Below are 20,869 nucleotides of genomic sequence, written 5' to 3'. Positions count from 1 at the left end.
TATGAGTCTCCAGCTTCCAGTCATTGGCAGCAGAGAACTGGAAGGAAAGATGACCAAATGAGGAATTGGCTTTGGGGGTGACCAGTGAGATATACCTGCTGGATGTCGTGCTACAAGTGGGTGCTGCTATGGTGACCAGTGAGCTGAGATAAGGTAGGGCTTTACCTAGCAGAGACTTGTAGATAACCTGTAGCCAGTGGGTTTGGCGACGAGTATGAAGCGAGGGCCAACCAACGAGAGCGTACAGGTCGCAATAGTGGGTAGTGTATGGGGCTTTAGTGACAAAACGGATGGCACTGTGATAGACTGCATCCAGTTTGTTGAGTAGAGTGTTGGAGGCTATTTTATAGATGACATCACCGAAGTCGAGGATCGGTAGGATGGTCAGTTTTACGAGTGTATGTTTGGCAGCATGAGTGAAGGATGATTTGTTGCAATATAGGAAGCCGATTCTAGATTTAATTTTGGATTGGAGATGCTTAATGTGAGTCTGGAAGGAGAGTATACAATCTAACCAGACAACTAGGTATTTGTAGTTGTCCACGTATTCTAAGTCAGAGCCGTCCAGAGTAGTGATGCTGGACGGGCGGGCAGGTGCGGGCAGTGATCGGTTGAATAGCATGCATTTAGTTTTACTTGCGTTTAAGAGCAGTTGGAGGCCACGGAAGGAGAGTTGTATGGCATTGAAGCTCGTCTGGAGGTTAGTTAACACAGTGTCCAAAGAGGGGCCAGAAGTATACAGAATAGTGTCGTCTGCGTAGAGGTGTATCAGAGAATCACCAGCAGCAAGAGCAACATCATTGATGTATACAGAGAAGAGAGTCGGCCCAAGGATTGAACCCTGTGGCACCCCCATAGAGACTGCCAGAGGTCCGGACAACAGGCCCTCCGATTTGACACACTGAACTCTATCAGAGAAGTAGTTGGTAAACCAGGCGAGGCAATAATTTGAGAAACCAAGGCTGTCGAGTCTGCCAATAAGAATGTGGTGATTGACAGAGTCGAAAGCCTTAGCCAGGTCGATGAATAGGGCTGCACAGTAATGTCCAGATGTTAACAAACCAGATGGCATAGCGGAGAAGGTACGATGGGATTCGAAATGGTCGGTAATCTGTTTGTTAACTTGGCTTTCGAAGACCTTAGAAAGAAAGGGTAGGATAGATATAGGTCTGTAGCAGTTTGGTTCTAGAGTGTCACCCCCTTTGAAGAGGGGGATGACCGTGGCAGCTTTCCAATCTTTGGGAATCTCAAACGATACGATAGAGAGGTTGAACAGGCTAGTAATAGGGATTGCAACAATTTCGGCAGATAATTTTAGAAAGAGAGGGTCCAGATTGTCTAGCCTGGCTGATTTGTTAGGGGTCCAGATTTTGCAGCTCTTTCAGAACATCAGCTATATGGATTTGTGTGAAGGAGAAATGTTGGGGGCTTTCGTGGGTTGATGTGGAGGGTGCCGGGCAGTTGACCGGGGTAGTGGTAGCCAGGTGGAAAGCATAGCCAGCCATAGAGAAATGCTTATTGAAATTCTCAATTATAGTGGATTTATCGGTGGTGAAAGTGTTTCCTAGCCTCAGAGCAGTGGGCAGCTGGGAGGAGGTGCTCTTATTCTCCATGGACTTTACAGTGTCCCAGAACTTTTTTGAGTTAGTACTACAGGATGCACATTTCTGTTTGAAAAAGCTAGCCTTAGCTTTCCTAACTGCCTGTGTATATTTGTTCCTAACTTCCCTGAAAAGTTGCATATCACGGGGGCTATTCGATGCTAATGCAGAACGCCACAGGATGTTTTTGTGCTGGTCAAGGGCAGACAGGTCCTAGTTTTACATTTCTTGAACGGGGCATGCTTATTTAAGATGGTGAGGAAGGTACTTTTAAAGAATAGCCAGGCATCATCTACTGACGGGATGAGGTCAATGTCATTCCAGGATACCCCGGCCAGGTCAATTAGAAAGGCCAACTCGCAGAAGTGTTTTAGGGAGCGTTTGACAGTGATGAAGGGTGGTCGTTTGGTCGCAGACCCATTACGGATGCAGGCAATGAGGCAGTGATCGCTGAGATCTTGATTGAAAACAGCCAAGGTGTATTTGGAGGGCGAGTTAGTTAGGAAGACATCTATGAGGGTGCCCGTGTTTATGGATTTGGAGTTGTACCTGGTAGGTTCATTGATAATTTGTGTGAGATTGAGGGCATCAAGCTTAGATAGTAGGATGGCCGGGGTGTTAAGCATGTCCCAGTTTAGGTCACCTAGTAGCACGAGCTCAGAAGATAGATGGGGGGCAATCAATTCACATATGGTATCGAGGGCACAGCTGGGGGCAGAGGGAGGTCTATAGCAAGCGGCAACAGTGAGAGACTTGTTTCTGGAAAGGTGAATTTTTTGAAGTAGAAGCTCGAATTGTTTGGGTACAGACTTGGATAGTAATACAGAACTCTGCAGGCTATCTTTGCAGTAGATTGCAACACCGCCCCCTTTGGCAGTTCTATCTTGGCGGAAAATGTTATAGTTAGCGATGGAGATTTCAGGGTTTTTGGTGGTTTTCCTAAGCCAGGATTCAGACACGGCCAAGACAACCGGGTTGGTAGAGTGTGCTAAAGCAGTGAGTAAAACAAACTTAGGGAGTAGGCTTCCACAGGAAGTGGGAAATCTGAGGTTTGTAGGTTTGCCTATCCAATATACAGTGTCTTTGGGGTCATATTGCACTTTCTAAGGCTTCCACTAGATGTCAACAGTCTTTAGAACCTTGTTTGATGCTTCCACTGTGAAGAATGAGGAAAGGAGAGCTCTTTGAGTCAGGTGTCTGGCATGAGCTGGTCACGCGCGCTCCCGTGAGAGCGACCTGCGTTCCATCGCATTTCTGAAGACAAAGGAATTCTCCGGCTGAAACATTATTGAAGATTTATGTTAAAAACATCCTAAAGATTGATTCTATACATCGTTTGACATGTTTCTACGAACTGTAATGGAATTTTTTGACTTTTCGCCTGACCTGCGTGTCATCAATTTGGATTTTGGAACTAAACTTGTGAACAAAAAGGAGGTATTTGGACATAAATTATGGACGTTATCGAACAAAACAAACATTTATTGTGGAACCGGGATTCCTGGGAGTGCATTCTGATGAAGATCATCAAAGGTAAGTGAATATTTATAATACTATTTCTGACTTCTGTTGACTCCACAACATGGCGGATATCTGTATGGCTTGTTTGGGCTCTGAGCGCTGTACTCAGATTATAGCATGGTGTGCTTTTTCCGTAAAGTTTTTTTGAAATCTGACACAGCGGTTGCATTAAGGAGAAGTTTATCTAAAGTTCCATGTATAATACTTGTATCTTTTATCAATGTTTATTATGAGAATTTCTGTAAATTGATGTGGCTCTCTGCAAAACATTACTGAACACAACGCGCCAATGTAAACTAAGATTTTTGGATATAAATATGAACTTTATCGAACAAAACATACATGTATTGTGTAACATGAAGTCCTATGAGTGTCATCTGATGAAGATCATCAAAGGTTAGTGATTCATTTTATCTCTATTTCTGCTTTTTGTGACTCCTCTCTTTTGCTGGAAAAATGGCTGTGTTTTTCTGTGACTAGGTACTGACCTAACATAATCGTTTGGTGTGTTTTCGTCGTAAAGCCTTTTTGAAATCGGACACTGTGGCTGGATTTACAACAAGTTTATCTTTAAAATGGTGTAAAATACTTGTATGTTTGAGGAATTTTATTTATGAGATTTCTGTTTGAATTTGGCGCCCTGCACTTTCACTGGCTAGTGTCAAGTCGATCTCGTTAACGGGATCTCAGCCATAAGAAGTTTTAAACAAATCAAAATATATTTTATATTTGAGATTCTTCAAATAACCACCCATTGCCTTGATGACAGCTTTGCACACGCTTGGCAATCTCTCAACCGTCTTCACCTGGAATGCTTTTCCAACAGTCTTGAAGGAGTTCCCACATATGCTGAGCACTAGTTGGCTGCTTTTCCTTCACTCTGCGGTCCGACTCATCCCAAACCATCTCAATTGGATTGAGGTCGGGTGATTGTTGAGGCCAGGTCATCCTTCTTGGTAAAATAGCCCTTATGCAGCCTTGCGGTATGTTGGGTCATTGTCCTGTTGAAAAACAAATGATATTCCCACTAAGCCCAAACCAGATGGGATGGCGTATCGCTGCAGAATGCTGTGGTAGCCAAGCTGGTTAAATGTGCCTTGAATTCTAAATAAATCACAGACAGTGTCACCAGCAAAGCACCACCACACCATAACACCTCCTCCTCCATGCTTTACGGTGGGAAATACACATGCGGAGATCATCCGTTCACCCACACCGCGTCTCACAAAGACACGGCGGTTGGAACCAAAAATCTCCAATTTGGACTCCAGACCAGAGGACAAATGTCCACTGCTGTAATGTCCATTGCTCGTGCTTCTTGGCCCAATAAAGTCTCTTCTTCTTATTGGTGTCCTTTAGTAGTGGTTTATTTGCAGCAATTCGACCATAAATAAATAAATAAAAATAAATGAAGGACTGATTCACACAGTCTCCTCTGAACAGTTGATGTTGAGATGTGTCTGTTACTTGAACTCTGTGAAGCATTTATTTGGGCTGCAATTTCTGAAGCTGGTAACTCTAATGAACTTGTCCTCTGCAACTGAGGTTACTCTGGGTCTTCCATTCCGGTGGTGGTCCTCATGAGAGCCAGTTTCATCATAGCGCTTGATGGTTTTTGCGACTGCACTTGAAGACACTTTCAAAGTGATTGAAGTTTTCCATATTGACTGACCTTCATGTCTTAAAGTAATGATGCTGTCATTTCTCTTTGCTTATTTGAGCTGTTCTTGCCATAATATGGACGTGGTCTTTTACCAAATAGGTCTATCTTCTGTATACACCCCCCTACCTTGTCACAACACAACTGACTCAAACGCATTAAGAAGGAAAGAAATTCCACAAGTTAACTTTTAAGAAGGCACACCTGTTAATTGAAATGTATTCCAGGTGACTACCTCATGAAGCTGGTTGAGAGAATGCCAACAGTGTGCAAAGGGTGGCTATTTGAAGAATCTCAAATTTAAAATCTATTTTGATTTGTTTTTTAAAAATGTGGTTACTACATGATTCCATATGTGTTATTTCATAGTTTTGATGTCTTCACTTTTATTCTACAATGTAGAAAATAGTATAATTTTTTTTTTTTAAACCTTGAATGAGTAGGTGTTACAAAACTTTTGACCGGTAATGTATATAGTATGTACATGTATATATCATAAAGAGTTCTGTTCAGACCATATTATAGGCTTTTTATCCATCTCCCGAGGTCATTACTTTGTAGACATTGAGGACCACCTGCTTAAGTTAGCTTTTCCTCTACAGCAGAGGACCCTGGATTTATCTCCCCTTCATCAGCTGCCGGTCACATAACAACACTCTTCATAAAAAATTAACACCACTGTTTCTATAACAATAAGTTCTGTCCTCTCCTTCCCTAGAGAGTGTTTTTGCTGACTGCTAATTCCAGGGTCACCTGTACTATTCTGCTTACCTCAGGGCTCTGTACACTCATGTTTATTGGAGAGGCCAGTTGACTGTGGTGATGTCTCTTATCACTGGTACCTCTAGCCTGTGTACCTGACTGCTTCTGGCCTTGTTTGGCAAGACAATGACGAGTTGGCTAAAGTAGGGATGGGAAAGGGGATACCTAGTGAGTTTCACAACTGAATGCATTCAACCGAAATGTGTCTTCCGCATTTAACCCAACCCCTCTGAATCAGATAGGTGTGGGGGGCTGCCTTAATCGACATCAACGGCGCCCAGGGAGCAGTTGTTGTTGGGGGTTCATTTCTCCAACTTGCCGGCTCAGGGGATTCAAACCAGCAACCTTTCGGTTACTGGCCCAACTCGCTTAACCGCTAGGCTAACTGTTTCCCTGAATGGCACAGTTGACAGTTGGCACCTGTCACGTCTACCCCCGCTCCGGCACTCGACGTTGCAGGTTTACTACCACCGGCCCTGGCAATCCATCAATATGCACACCTGCACCCCATCATTAGGCATCATTAGGACTTCCCCTTTATCTAGCACTCTGTAGCATTACTCATCAGGCAGTATTGGTTATGTTATCCTGTCCAGACGCTTCTCTTGTTTTGTATTCTCTACATGTTCGTTACTGTTAAACTCACCAACTGCAACTGCTTCCTGACTCCCTGCGTCTTCGTTACAGCACCAAACATTTCCTTAACCCCATTAGGTCCCTTACCCTCTGTGGTCGCTTCTGTCATCTGACCCCTGCATGGCCAGTTGAAGGAGCTTCTACCGGTGCTGTGCCAGGCCAACCACACCTCCCAGGGGATCTGGACTAGCTCTAGTAACGCCCAATGCTCAGCCTTCAGCCTGAAGGACCTTCAGCACCGGACAGGCACTGAGCCCTACAGCTCCTCCAAATACGCATCAGACCTCCTCAGTCTGGCTCTCAACACACACCTCAACATGAAGGTCAGCCACAACACACAGATGTGTAGAAGGGGTCAGCCATATTTTAGTAAGCACTGAGTGGGTCATTTAAATGATAATGCCAGAGAAGCCGGTGTTTGGAGGATATATTGACACGGATGTTGTTAGGCCCAAGACGATCTTATCCCTTGCTTGCTAGCTAGCCAACTATGGCTAACAGTGCAGACAGAATAACAACAGTAGCTGCATTTGTTTTAAGTTGTTTTCTAGTGACATTTATTTGGATACAACAATGAGCTAATGAGGAACAATTTCGCCTGGCATAGGAAATGTGCTCTCTCGTTAGGACACCGTTGTTCAGAGGAGCTAGCCAACAACACAGCTAACACAATCACTTCAAACTGAAGCTGGAAAGACTGCAAACTAGCTGCACTTCATTTCGTTTCACCTTTTTTCAATTGACATTTCTTTGTATATATCCATAAAAATGACTGGCTGAGAAACGCTGCATGCCTCTCTCTCTCATCCCTACCCCCGACACCCTACACGTTCATTACTATGAGACAGTTGGAGATGGAATTTGAATATTGAAACAATGTTGCAAATGTTGGAGAGACAGACAGCGAGGTTTATACAAACCTCCGCTGTTGAAAACTAAATGCTAGTCTAAAAGAAATGTGACATAATGTCTAGATTATTTTAAAGTGGAGATCAAGTTTATAACTTCCCTGCCTGGGCTGATGAGACAGTGGATTGTGCAGTCAGATGGAACAGAGTAAATAGGCATTTTAACATCATAGATTTAGCCAGTGGTAACTTGTGGAATAGACACCGGCTGGAATAAGTGACCTGTTCACCGGACGTGCTACCTGTCCCAGACCTGCTGTTTTCAACTCTCTAGAGACCGCAGGAGCGGTAGAGATACTCTTATTGATCGGCTATGAAAAGCCAACTGACATTTACTCCTGAGGTGCTGCACCCTCGACAACCACTGTGATTATTATTATTTGACCATGCTGGTCATTTATGAACATTTGAACATCTTGGCCATGTTCTGTTATAATCTCCACCCGGCACAGCCAGAAGAGGACTGGCCACCCCTCATAGCCTGGTTCCTCTCTAGGTTTCTTCCTAGGTTTTGGCCTTTCTAGGGAGTTTTTCCTAGCCACCGTGCTTTTACACCTGCATTTCTTGCTGTTTGGGGTTTTAGGCTGGGTTTCTGTACAGCACTTTGAGATATCAGCTGATGTACGAAGGGCTATATAAATAAATTTGATTTGATTTGGAATGCACTTTTACCCAATCAGAATTCAGGATTAGACCCACCCGTTGTATAAACTTTATTAATTAATGTTTCCTCCAGGGCCTGTACTCATCAGTGATCTGTCCAGGCTTTGCGATGACCAACCTGACCTATGGTATCCTGCCTTCCTTCCCCACACTCCTCTGGAACCTGCTCATGCCCATCCTCTGGCTGGTGTGTGTGTTGTCTTTGTGAGCGATAATAGTATTTGTTAAAGGAACATTTTATCATTAGTCCCACAAAATTGTGTATGTCAACATCCAATATTTTAAGATACACTGCTCAAAAAAATAAAGGGAACACTTAAACAACACAATGTAACTCCAAGTCAATCACACTTCTGTGAAATCAAACTGTCCACTTAGGAAGCAACACTGATTGACAATAAATTTAGCAAGTGTCTTGCTAATTGCCTATAATTTCCACCTTTTGTCTATTCCATTTGCACAACAGCATGTGAAATGTATTGTCAATCAGTGTTGCTTCCTAAGTGGACAGTTTGATTTCACAGAAGTGTGATTGACTTGGAGTTACATTGTGTTGTTTAAGTGTTCCCTTTATTTTTTTGAGCAGTGTATATTGCTTTCAGTCTCCTGATTCCCAAAGTCAAGCAATATCACATTTTCATGATGACTCGTCTTATCCCTCGTGCTCATTTCAACAGATCAGAATCTGTACAAACACATTCACCCTGACCCCCTGCAATGGAGCAGAGGCTCTGGTATGTACACACAGACACACACACACACACAATGGAGTAGAGGCTCTGGAATTTTCCACAGATAACATGACATCACTGGTATGTACTAGCACCAAAAAATTATTTGACCTCTCACAGTGAACCATGGAAACATATTACCTTTCTGTATTGATAGTACACACAGTATTATCACTAGGTTATTGGTTGTTAGATGCTCTGCATTTGTTGTGACTTAATAAAATCTATTTTTAAGAGTTTGATTCATCTGTGCCTCTTTTCATTGTGCAGTTCTGGCTGTTTATGCAAAAACCTGAGTCGCTGGATCCTTGGACTAAATACCACAGTCTAACCTCAGGTCTGGGAAACAACTACACACAACCTCGCAAGGTATACAAACCACAGATCCAGGAAATCCAGACTGACTCTAAAACAGGAGTGATACTGTACACGTAAAACATTGGAAGCCATCTCCACAGTTATTTGAATCTGTGACATCACATGTTCATCACATATTTGTATTGTTGGGTGTTTGAACACATTACCAGCCTGTATTTTTTTTGTACCAATCTACCAACCAAGCAAGATATCAATTTCAATCATATCCGCGTGGTTAAGTATTTATATTCATTTGGGTGATTATATTTAAGCAATAAGGCCCGAGGGGGTGTGGTATATGGCCAATATACGACGGCTAAGGGCTGTTCTTATGTACGACGCATCGCGGAGTACCTGGATACAGCCCTTAGCTGTGGTATATTGGCCATATACCACAAACTCCCAAGTTGCCTTATTTCTATTATAAACTGGTTACCAACGTTATTAGAGCAGTACAAATAAATGTTTTGTCATACCCGTGGTATACGGTCTGATATACCACGGCTGTCAGCCAACCAGCATTCAGGGCTCGAACCACCCAGTTTATAATACTCTAGATCATTTTGAAGTGGTGGAATGTAACTATAGATGAATATTGGATCCGTCCAAATTATGAAACATTAAGTAAATATTCTATCTGACAGATGACAGGACTTCCGTTTCTATTCTTGTCAAATCCACTCTGACATGCCAATCAGTCCCCTGCTGTGTCTGATCGCCTCTCTGTTCCCTTCACAGATGGATATTGATGGGGACATGTCCGAGGCCCTGTATGATAAACTACTGGAACTGGAAGACAAAGTACGCAGGAAACTGAAGGAGGAAAAGAAGGGTATTTGAGCTACTCCACAGTAGCCTGATTGAAGGAACAGTGGATGGGACATAACTCCCATCTAATGGACTGAGACTCCTGTCCTGCAGACGACTGAGACGCGAGAAAGAATCTCATCTGATTGTCACTATTTCATTGATGGAAGTGATGAATTCTGTTTGCCTTATTTGCCTACATTGGGAGGCCTCACAGACAATGAGTGCTGCTGGTATTAGGTTCTGATTTGATTGCCACCGTGTCACTCATTGATGCTGCTACTAATGTATTGTGTCTGTTTTGCATGTGTTGTCAGACCTCACAAGGAATTCCACAAACACATTTGAAAGTATGTGTATTATTTGATGTGTCAAATAATGTAATAACATTCCAATAAACCATATGGCTTTAATTAACATGTCTGCACCACTGATAGCCCTGAATGACTTTGTGGATTCAAAGTGGTAGACCTACACTGTAATGTCATCAATTAAGTGTAATGATTTTGTTAATTTTAATCAGAATATAGGGGGGCCTACTGTAAATGCATGATCCACTTCACATAATTGTTTCCCTGGCTTGCTTGTTTTTTTGTGCTGTGATAACAAGCAATCAAAAGGTTTCACCAGACATTGAAATAAAACCAAAACTGCATATAGCCTACTCACAACATAGCCTACACAAAACATAGAAATATTCACAAGATATACCATCACTGGCTGGATAATGCCTAGTGCCAATCAATCCAAATTGCGCCACGATTGATTGCTGGCTTCACATAAGTCTGGTGCGGCCCCATCGTTAGGAGGCTGTCAGCAGTACTCTCCACCCAAATGTTAACATAGGTGGTCTATGTGATCCTGGCCTCTGTGGTGTCCCCACGGTGCGTGTGGTAGTATATCTGCTCCAGGGGAGGGTGGGCACACACCCTGCAGCTGTCGTCCTCTGCCGGTTTCTGTAAGCATAGCTTCCTCGCTGAGTTTCAGGTTGCAGAATGCCCAAACCATCAGTTGTGTAAAGTACTTAAGTAAAAATATTTTAAAGTACTACTTAAGTAGCTTTGGGGGTTATCTGTACTTTACTATTTATATTTTTGACATCCTTTACTTCACTACATTCCTAAAGAAAATAATGCACTTTTTACTCCATACATTTTCCCTGACACCCAAAAGTACTTGTTGGCCCCTAGGGCCTATACACAGCAAAGCTACAACATTGACTGACACCTAAAAAAGGCCACAAACTATTGACTGCTCTGAAATATGCACAGATGTCTCAGTTGACTACCAGAACAGTGTTTTAGATTTGAAAGACAGACTTGGGTATGCAGGCCAAATTGCTATGGGCTCCCGAGTGGCGCAGCGGTCTAAGGCACTGCATCTTAGTGCAAGAGGCATCACTACAGTCTCTGGTTTGAATCCAGGCTATATCACATCCGGATGTGATTGGGAGTCCCATAGGGCGGTGCACAATTGGCCCAGTGATGTCTGGGATTGGCCATCATTGTAAATAAGAATTTATTCTTAACTGACTTGCCAAGTTAAATAAAGGTTAAAATATGGCAAAGAACTATGGAGGCTTTCTATGGAGAAACAATGTAGCAAAGGGTTTGAAGGTGAATATGGATAGTGGGTGTGTGTGTGTATAGTGTTTAGATGATTATAGAAAGGGTGGGAAAGCTCTCCCAAACAAAATATATGATTGAATGCAAATAGCAAACTACAACAGATATAACATTCATGCTTGTCAAATGGAGAAACGCAAAAGCATTAACCCCGTCCATCGTCCTGGGTACTGTATTTTATTGAGTGAGCCGCCCCTTATGTTTTCGCGAAACTCTCCGTCATCAAAGAACTACACGCCCCACCTGGCGCCAAAGTTGAGGCCCCGGATGTCTATCACGCCGGAAGAGAAGGAGGTCCTTTTCCCAGCCATCTTGTGGCATCATTTAGCGAAGTGTTCGCACCAAGCCTCGTAGAATCGGAGGAAAATCCTGCTGAAGGGGCGCCATCATGCCCGGACATATGCAAGAAGGTTTCGGCTGCGCTATAGCCAACCGATTCGACCAACTATTTGACGACGAATCGGACCCGTTCGAGCTGTTGAAGGAGGCAGAGAACAAGAAGAAGGAGGCTCCTGTCCCTGGTGCCTTCAAGACCGCAGCCCAAGCCGCCAAGCTCCAGAAAAAGGAGTCCCAGAAAGATAGAAAGATGGTCCCTGCTGATAAGAAAGATGAGCCTCTGGCACCCGTGCCTCTGAAGAAAGATGGTAAGACTGTTTCCTGCAGTAAATGTCGGATTGGTCTGCAAAATCGCAGTTCTCGCTGGATAGTTCAGTTCAGCTAGCAATGGTTTCAAACCCTCCATGAGGTCGACATGATTCCTTTAGTGCGTCAGTTCAGATGGCAGTTAATGTTCATAAGCTTATCGCATTCGTTGCAAAAAAATGTGTCACAAGTGTGTGGTAGTCTGTGCCCCCTGATAACTAACTTGCTGGCGAACTTGTTTTGCTGCCAATAAAACGCCTCTTAGGGGCCTTGTTTAGCCATGGTAATTAACTAGTTAATGAGCTAGCTAACGTTAGCTTACCAAAGTCGGTTGTTGTTTGCTAAATGCCGGTTGATCAGTGTTGGATTGGTAGCTACGTACTTGCTAAATGCACGATTGGCGAGTTGTCAGTTTCGTGCAATTGAAATTGTTCGCCTAACGTTAGCTAGCGAACCGTGTATTTACACATTGGTGTAAGCCAACTTCCACAAGCGAAGCGATCGTACTAAAAAAAATTGTTTTAACTAAGCAAGTCAGTTAATACATTCTTATTTACAATGACTGCCTACCAAAATGCCTCCTGGTTACATTTGAGGGTCGTTTTTCTGCCGAATTAACGTAGATAACTATCTTGCTAGTCTTTCGCTACCCGCATTATTAACCCGCGTCGTGACCAACCTCGTGGCTTGGAGTGTACTACAGCACCAACATGTTCTTGACAAGGCAGGGAATTGCGTCATCTTGCGTGGCGTATCGCGGTTGTGAATGAGAATATGGGCGTTTGGTGTTTTTGTCAGATAACACAGCTTCACGAGCATGCTACTCAGTGAACACATAAGATAAGACTATATCAATTGGCAAACAACTTGTTACATGTACGTTCTCGTATTAGTGAGTACTTGTACGTTACTGGCTACGTTAGCCAGTACGTTACCCGCCCCTGTATTGTGTTAGAACGTTCCATCCTACTTACACCAGTCAGAAACAAAGTCGAAAATGTAAACGAGAGAAGAGGAGACAGGTGCTTCAACGTGCATTCAGCTGCTGGGATGTAGGGGTGGGTGTCTATTTTGGTCAACAGTGGGCGGGACTTGTCAGACCATACTTAGGGCATGTTTCCATCTGCTAGTACTGGCATGGTGCATAATACAAAGTTCAATGTTAGTTCATAGGTTAATAAAGAAGTTGACATTTTAATTGTATTCCTCTGCATGTTACATGAATAAGCCCTTACATTCTAGTTCAGAACGTCAGTCCTGCTCACTCTTTTGGAGACTGGTCTTGAGAAAAGCTCTCGCTTTAATGACAATAGTCACCAATTCACACCCCTGTTTTAGTTATTTTCGCTAGCAAAGCTCTTGAGAAAATTACCCTTATACTCCTTTTGTTTTTCAAAGAACCATAACCCTACATTTTCTCATAAGGGGATTAATAATTCCTATGCTCTGTCCTGCTCCAGGACCTGGTCCCAGGAGGATGGGTCGCAGGCCTGAGGGTCAGGGCCCAGCTGGTGGACCGCCCCGTGAGTTCCAGGGCGAGAGCCGCCCCCCTACAGACAGACCCCCCCGGACTGACAGACGGCCACCACGCCGTTTCGAGAGGCCCCCCGGCGGAGAGGAGAAGCCTGGCGAGGGAGGAGAGTTCTCTGTGGAGAAGTGAGTACTGGGTAGAGCAGGGGTATATTCAGTTGGCACCAAATGGGATTATTGTATTTTTAAACCGGTACTAACCCAAACAATAACACGACTCAGATCTGTGTGTGTGTGTCTGTGTGCAGGCCTTTGTTCCATCTGAACAGTAACCCATCTGATTTTACAAATAAACGTATATTAGTCCTCATTTAAGACTTTGATACCCACACCGGCACTCTAATGTAGGACAGTACCGTTCTTTCCTTTTTAAATTGGACACTAACCAGGCCTTTATTGTGTAAACAAAAACAACCCCCTTCTCCATTTGACAGGACTATTTCCCCTCAGGCTGTCAGAGGTAACCCAATCACATCTTATTTATGGGGTCCACTTCACTACTGTTCAGCAGCAGAGAAAGTCACGCCACCTTCACTGATAATTCCTCAGCTTTGCCTTGTCACTTAACTTAACCTGTTACAGCACAGCAGGGTGTGTATGAAAAGGGTGGTGGTAACATATATAAACCCTGTATACGTCCCTCCTTCCTTTGTAGAAAGAGTTGCTGGTCTATCATGAATAGCCAGGGGGTTTTGGGGGGGCTCGCAATCCAACAATGACTACGCTAAAGAAGCACAAGTGTTTTTAAAGTATTCAAACCGTGCCTAAGGCAGGGCTCTACAGTGCGACCATTTTACTCACATATGTGCCTAACTATTTTGCTATGTCCCCTAGTATTTTATTTTAGGCAGTGTGTCTAGAAAATGAAAGATTCAAGCTTTATTCCCTCAAATGTTTTTATTGTGCCCTGGAATTTCTTTGTCTGCCTATATTTTTCAACTTATGCTCCCTTATTTAAAAAAAAAAAAAAAAGAAGAAGAAAATGTCAGCGTAGAGCCCCGCCTAAGGAAATATAAGTTATGTTTGCTATAATACTGTTCCAGTGTAGTTCACAGTATTGGTCATATATAATCCATTGTGTTTTGGGTCATGCACCGGGGTCTGTTTGTGGGGATGTAACAGTACAGATCGTTCAGATAACATGTCGGCTCTATTCGTTACATTTCTATCTGCAACTTTCTGAATGTTTTAACCTCAATGAATACACATCAACTGTTCCTTCCTGTGAGGCAGGCTGCTGATTGGTTTGGTTCCTTGTCTGTCTCCCCAGGCCCATTGGGGAAAGGCCCATGAGAGGACGTGGTGGCGGCAGGGGCCGGGGATTGGGCAGCAGGGGCCGAGGCATGGGCAGGAGCGACGGCTTCGATGCCCGAGGAAAGCGTGAATTTGACAGACACAGCGGCAACGATCGATCGTAAGTCTTCCGTGTCATGTTGTGAATTATGTAGCTAGCTAACTCAAGGATGGATAAGTCGGAGCTCATTATTAGGCCTATTTCCTGCTCAAATGGAGAATCTCGGTTCTTAAAGTGCTTTTTAGTCCAGGGCTGGGAAACACAGGGTCAATTGCTGCCACTGGTGGCCACTAGATTATCACCAGCTGATCTCTTCTTAAACCATCAATATGAGCTAAAGACACCTGCATAGCTGATCTCAATTGCAATCATCATCCGCCACCAATTTACCGCTACATAACGCAGATATCGTGGTTCTTTTAGTCGTGATTGCAACCAACATTTTCCAACACTATTTCGCCCTCTGGTGGGTATTATCAGAAAATGTTTAATCTTGCTAGTTAACCAGACTACGGGTAATTTATCTGTTTTACAATCATTCTGTACAACTGAAATATAATATTTCCTTGTTTACCATGGCAAATCTACTGTGCCAATTTACCCAACAGGCTGTATGAATGGAAAACTAATGTTGATGGTGTAGCCTACTCTTATTTTATTCATTTCCAATTTATGTAATCTATTAAATACAACTGTCTTTAAAATAACATTTTCTCATATGGCCATTTCTTATCAAGATCGGGGGGAGTATCCCTGGACTGTCCAAGATTTGAAATGTGTAACTAAGTCAAGTAAATCTTGATTGAGTGGTCTATTTCTTTATCAAATGAAAATGTAGTCTATAAAGTCTTGAATGGCATATATTAATTTGCCATTTTAAGGTGAAGCGTTTGAATGAAATATAGGCCTCAAGGTATTTTTTTACATTCATCAGCCTTGGTTTCCAAAGCTCCTGGTAGGTCAGTTTCATTGGGGGCAGGGAGTAGAGAATCTAGACCAGCTGTCTGGTATCATAATCGCTTGACATGGTAACAACGAGTGATCAACTGATCTGCTGTTTTATCCTTGTTTATTTATTTTGTTATTGCAATCAAGCTTAGTTTAGCTCGCAGGTGCATGTAATCTCCCGCTAGTAGCGGTTCCGCCTGTTGGTTAAGATCGAGCCACAGTTTCCCAAACTCAGATTAACACTAATCCTGGACTAAAAATACATTTCAATGGAGATTCTCCCTTGAGCTTGCTTTGTAGTCCAGGACTACACTTAATCTGTATCTGGGGAACTGGCCCTAGAAATATAAGAACTACTTATTTAACGTTTTCCCATCCAGGTTTATCTCATTAAAATAAACTGATTTTTTTGCTGGAGAGACTATTGAAGTGAAGGTGTGAGCTAAAGCCCAGACGTTGTTTCAGCAGCCAGAAAGGTGAGGAGAAGCGTGGAGGAAGTGGATCTCACAACTGGGGCACCGTCAAGGATGAGATGGGGTGAGTTGCACTGCCGACCTAGCACAACACACCCTCTCATTACACTTTTCTAAAAGACAGAGTATGTCTACAAACTTCAAGGAAGAGTTTTGATTTAACTTGTGTGGTTGTGTGTAAACCTAAGTCAACGTGTTGAGTCAAGACACCTAGTCTCTATATTGTCCTGGTATCATCACCTTTCAGCATATTGAATGTCTGAGAATGAGTGACGTGGATGGGAATGCCGTGCAGCCACACAGAGCTGTAAAGCTGGTGTTAATGTACAGGTGGAGCTAAGCTGATGTGGACACACTCAGGGGAAGCTAAATTAGTTTTTTTCCTCTCCACAGCGAGCTTGACCAATCAAACGTAACCGAGGAGACCCCTGAGGGAGAGGAGCATCTGCCCGCTGACTCTGAGAATAAGTGAGTTGATAGGGCTGAGCCTTCTACCACATCTCCCTCTTCTTCCCAAAGTGTGCACTTGTTCTCTCCTCAGGGATTTAACAGTGTGGGCTGGTTGGCTTTTCCTCCATATTTTTTATCTCCAGCCAGTTGCGTGTTCTGACAGTTCTGTTTTCTCATCTGTCTGTTGTAGGGAGAATGAGGTTGGTGAACCTAAGGAAGTGGAACCCAAGGAGATGACTCTGGATGAATGGAAGGCCCAGCAGGACAAGGAGAAAACCAAGGTGGAGTTCAACATCCGCAAGGCCAACGAGGGAGCCGACAGCCAGTGGAAGAAAGGATACGTGCTGCACAAGTCCAAGGACGTGAGTGGACTGTCAAAACCACAAAACTGACTTGGCCTTTGTTTTGTTTTCCATAACCTAACTCAATTTTCTTCCTGCTTTCTCTGCAATAAAGGAGAAGAAAGATGATACTCTGATTGAAGCTGCAGTGGAGGCCGAGGGAGTCGCCCCTAAGGTGAGTTTCACATCTGACAGACGCTCACAAGGTCTCTCCTCAAGATAACCTAATTGTGACTGACTTGTGTGCAGGAAGCAAATGTTCAGTCATTGACGATGCCCCCCCCCCCCCCCCACGTCTTTCAGACAGAGGATGATCACCACTTCCGGAAGCCGGCCAATGACATCACAGCCCAGTTGGAGATAAACTTTGGGGACCTGGGCCGCCCTAGCCGTGGTCGTGGTGGACCCCGTGGTGGCAGGGGGGGCCGTGGGCGCGGGGAGGGCAGAGGAGAGTTCCGGGGAGAGTTCCGCGAGCGTGAGCCCAGAGAGCCCCGCGAGCGTGATGGTGGAGCCCCCACCAGGCCGGCCCGCGGAGGCCGGACTGACAAGGTCTGGACGATTAATCCTACACTGAACAAAAAATTAACGTAACATGCAACAATTTCAAATATATTACTGGGTTACAGTTCATATAAGGAAATGAGTCAATTGAAATAAATTCATTAGGCCCTAATCTATGTATTTCACATAATTGGGAATACAGATATTCATCTGTTGGTCACAGATACGAAAAAGAAAAGAAAACCGTTTTTAAAAAAGTACACGCCATCTGCCTGGTAGAGTTGACTAGGATTCATCCCAGAAGAGAACACACTTCACACATTTTGTGCACAAATTTGTTTATCCCTGTTAGTGAGCATTTCTCCTTTGCCAAGATAATCCATCCACCTGACAGGTGTGGCATTCAGGAAGCCAACTAAACAGCATTATCATTACACAGGTGCACCTTGTGCTGGGGACAATTAAAGACCACTCTAAAATGTGCAGTTTTGTCACACAACAATGCCACAAATGTCTTGCGTTTTGAGGGTGCATGCAATTGGCATACTGACTGCAGGAATGTAATGTTAATTTCTCTACTATAAGCCACCTGCAATGTTGTTTTAGAGAATTTTGCAGTATGTCCAACCGGCCGCACAACCGCAAACCATGTGTATGGTTTCGTGTGGACGAGTGATTTACTGATGTGAACAGTGTGCCCCATGGTGGGGTTATGGTATGGGCAGGCATAAGCTATGGACAACAAACACAATTGCATTTGATCAATTGTCAATTTGAATACACAAAAAATACCACAACGAGACCCTGAGGCCCATTTCTTCTTATGCATCTGTTTACAGATACCATATCTGTATTTCCAGTTATGGGAAGTCCATCGATTTTAGTGCATCATTTATTTATTTCAATTGACTGATTTCCTTATGAATTGTAACTCAGTAAAATATTTAATTCGTGTTGCGTTCATCTTTTTGTTTAGTATTATTACTAATTGTCTGTTATGGCAAGAATTTATACGATTTAAAGTTGAGAGAATTTGGATTGTTTAAGTACAACAGATATGGTCATAATTTCACTGTATATGTCTGCTCAATCTCGTTCCTTCTTGTTTTCCTAACCCTCCTCCCAGCCGAGCGGGGTGATCGTGCCCAACGTGGACGACCCCGAGGCCTTCCCGGCCCTGGCCTAAGATGGAGCGGCTGCCCCATAGGCCCCCAGGAGCCCCAGGCAGACCCCTAGGCCCCTCTACGAGGCTTGCATGTTTCTGGATCCTTCAGCAAAAATTATATGATGGAGAAGACTGTCATGGCCCATGACACTTGCATCTGAGGACTGAATTTTACCCGTTTTATTAAAAAGAAAATATGGAAAAAAACAGATGGGAGAAGAAGAAAAAAGAAATAAAAAAGAAAAGGACTTCTTGCTACTTCCGGAGCAAATTATTGGTAGAGGTTTTGTACTTAGAAACAAGGTAGCAGGGACGTTTTCATACAGTATTTTTTTCAGAGATTATGCGTTCTTCATTAATACTTTTTTGTATTGCTGCTTGAAAATACGCATTTCCAAATATAAGGTATGAGAAAGTTGTAATTTGAGCTTGTGGTGTCCCATAGCTTGCTTTGCTATATGATCACTTCAAACCAGGCTGTGCAGGGATGGAACCCAAGCCAACTAGCTCTTACCATACTGGGTATTTCTGAAGAGGTTACTGTATCATCGCTCAGTGACATTTCAAGGACTTTGCTTTAGTTTGCAGTTTTGTGTATTTTTTTTTTTTAAACTAAGGCCTAGACCTCTATGATATAGGCCTGGAAAAGAAAAAGAAATTTATGGTAAGAGATCTTGGGGTGAGATATTATTTCTGATGGTGCGGATAGGGACATGCCTTGGATCGTTGATCTCCATTTTAACTGTTTAAGTGTAGATACACTTTTAAAGTGGAGCCTAAATCAGTTGTTTATTAAAATGTATTTTGTATAGAAAAGAGTTTCCAAAGGACTCGATAGCAGGGGGAAGGAATACTTCAATGGTTTAAAATGTATCCCTCTGACATATTTAGCTCGTTGCTCTATCGGTGAACCGTTCCCCCTGTACGGTTTCATTTAACCCCTCTTGAGCTGCGTCTCAATGACACAGTGGCTTACTCCTTGTTTCCTCCATCTGCGCTGATGTGAAAACAGATTTGCCACATCAGTTCAGCTCTGAGGTAAGGAAAAAAACAGATGAAGTCGCTGAGACTTGTGATGCAGCTAAGATCCTTTGGAAGCCCTCAGACCTTCTCACACTGTTTACACCATTCCAGGGCTGCATTCAGCAGTGCACCACATTGTGCAACGTTCAGATAGAAATGCATTGTATAGAACAGACAGTGAGGAGTCATGTCATCTCTACTCATGGCATTTATCTGCAGCGCTCTGTACATCGCACCCTGCTGAACGGGGCCCGGTATACTGATAACAATGTAAACCTGCTCCTTCAGTATTTCCTGTGATGGTTGAAGATCCTCCATTTTGATTTCCCCTCTGGCTCCCTACTGCATAATTGCTCTGAAAGAAATACAATTGTGTGTGGGTCAGCCTAGTGTTCTACAGATGTGTGAATCCTAACCCTGCCATTATAGACCTCCGTCGGTAAATAAAGATGGTCGATTCATTTTTGCATTGTGATGACTTCAACTCCGCCACGTACATAAATAAGAATCACATACACACAAAAAGTTGCGTTCTTTCATGATTAAATAAATTCGCAGATAAAGGTGCAATTGTGTGGCAAAGGTAAAATAAGAGTCGGGACTTTTTCCTGAATTCTTTTTTTGGGTAGTCTGGATATTGATATATCCAATGCTGTTTAATGGTGCACTGGTTCCTGAGTATAGTAGAATTAAGAAATGTAACTTTTAAGGGCCGATTGCGTGAATTCTGAGGACAGACTGTTTAGCTCCCCAACCATGTAATTTAGCTTTTAAGTTCCGTAGTCGACTACAAACTGGAACAAAAACCTGCATCCACACTGGCCTTCACAAGACACTATTCCCAAAATGTGATGGGTCTGAGTAAAATCTTATAAAAGAATAGTGCCCTTCATTGGACATTTGGAGTACTACTTCTAGATAGGGCTCATCTACCATTTGAACATGGATGACACTGCATAGAAGCACTGGCAGACTTACTATTAGGCTGAAGAGGTAATTAATTTCCTCAGGCCTCATATCAAGGGTTCACTTGAGCTGGGCTTGAGAAAATATTTTTATTTAAATGCTCTTCTGGCATAATAGAAAAATCCCCATCAGTCTTCTGTTAAAGCTAGAGATATGTTTTTTGCATGGGCTGCATCGCAATATGGCGATTTCAGCCTTCCACATCTGAGGTGTCTGTCAGACCTTGAAAAGCGGTCTACACACGAAGACGTCTGTAGTGTGCGAA

At 43.3% G+C, this 20,869-nt stretch overlaps 2 protein-coding genes across 5 annotated transcripts; both read left to right on the top strand.

Moving 5' to 3' along the window:
* The first annotated feature begins 2,510 nt into the window (after positions 1–2,510).
* LOC139579682 (3-keto-steroid reductase/17-beta-hydroxysteroid dehydrogenase 7-like) lies at positions 2,511–9,811 on the top strand. The gene is made up of 6 exons (XM_071408524.1): positions 2,511–2,597; positions 6,309–6,503; positions 7,825–7,938; positions 8,429–8,485; positions 8,753–8,851; positions 9,578–9,811. The coding sequence occupies exons 1-6, from the start codon at positions 2,511–2,513 to the stop codon at positions 9,677–9,679; spliced, it is 654 nt and encodes a 217-aa protein (XP_071264625.1). The 3' UTR covers positions 9,680–9,811.
* Positions 9,812–11,537: 1,726 nt separating this feature from the next.
* On the top strand, positions 11,538–20,100 carry LOC139578588 (SERPINE1 mRNA-binding protein 1-like). 4 transcript variants are annotated; one of them, XM_071406412.1, is made up of 9 exons: positions 11,538–11,915; positions 13,374–13,569; positions 14,714–14,857; positions 16,154–16,222; positions 16,552–16,626; positions 16,799–16,970; positions 17,065–17,124; positions 17,253–17,498; positions 18,577–20,100. In XM_071406412.1, exons 1-9 carry the CDS (start codon positions 11,660–11,662, stop codon positions 18,634–18,636), a joined length of 1,278 nt encoding a protein of 425 aa, XP_071262513.1. In that variant the 5' UTR covers positions 11,538–11,659; the 3' UTR covers positions 18,637–20,100. The 4 variants fall into 4 exon arrangements, with proteins under 4 accessions (XP_071262513.1, XP_071262512.1, XP_071262511.1 ...); XM_071406411.1 differs by having other exon boundaries at positions 16,796–16,970; XM_071406410.1 differs by having other exon boundaries at positions 11,542–11,915; positions 16,151–16,222.
* Positions 20,101–20,869: the final 769 nt, after the last annotated feature.

Source organism: Salvelinus alpinus, chromosome 6 (assembly GCF_045679555.1).
Source record: "Salvelinus alpinus chromosome 6, SLU_Salpinus.1, whole genome shotgun sequence".
Taxonomy (NCBI): domain Eukaryota; kingdom Metazoa; phylum Chordata; class Actinopteri; order Salmoniformes; family Salmonidae; genus Salvelinus; species Salvelinus alpinus.
This window is presented reverse-complemented; position numbering and strand designations above follow the sequence as displayed.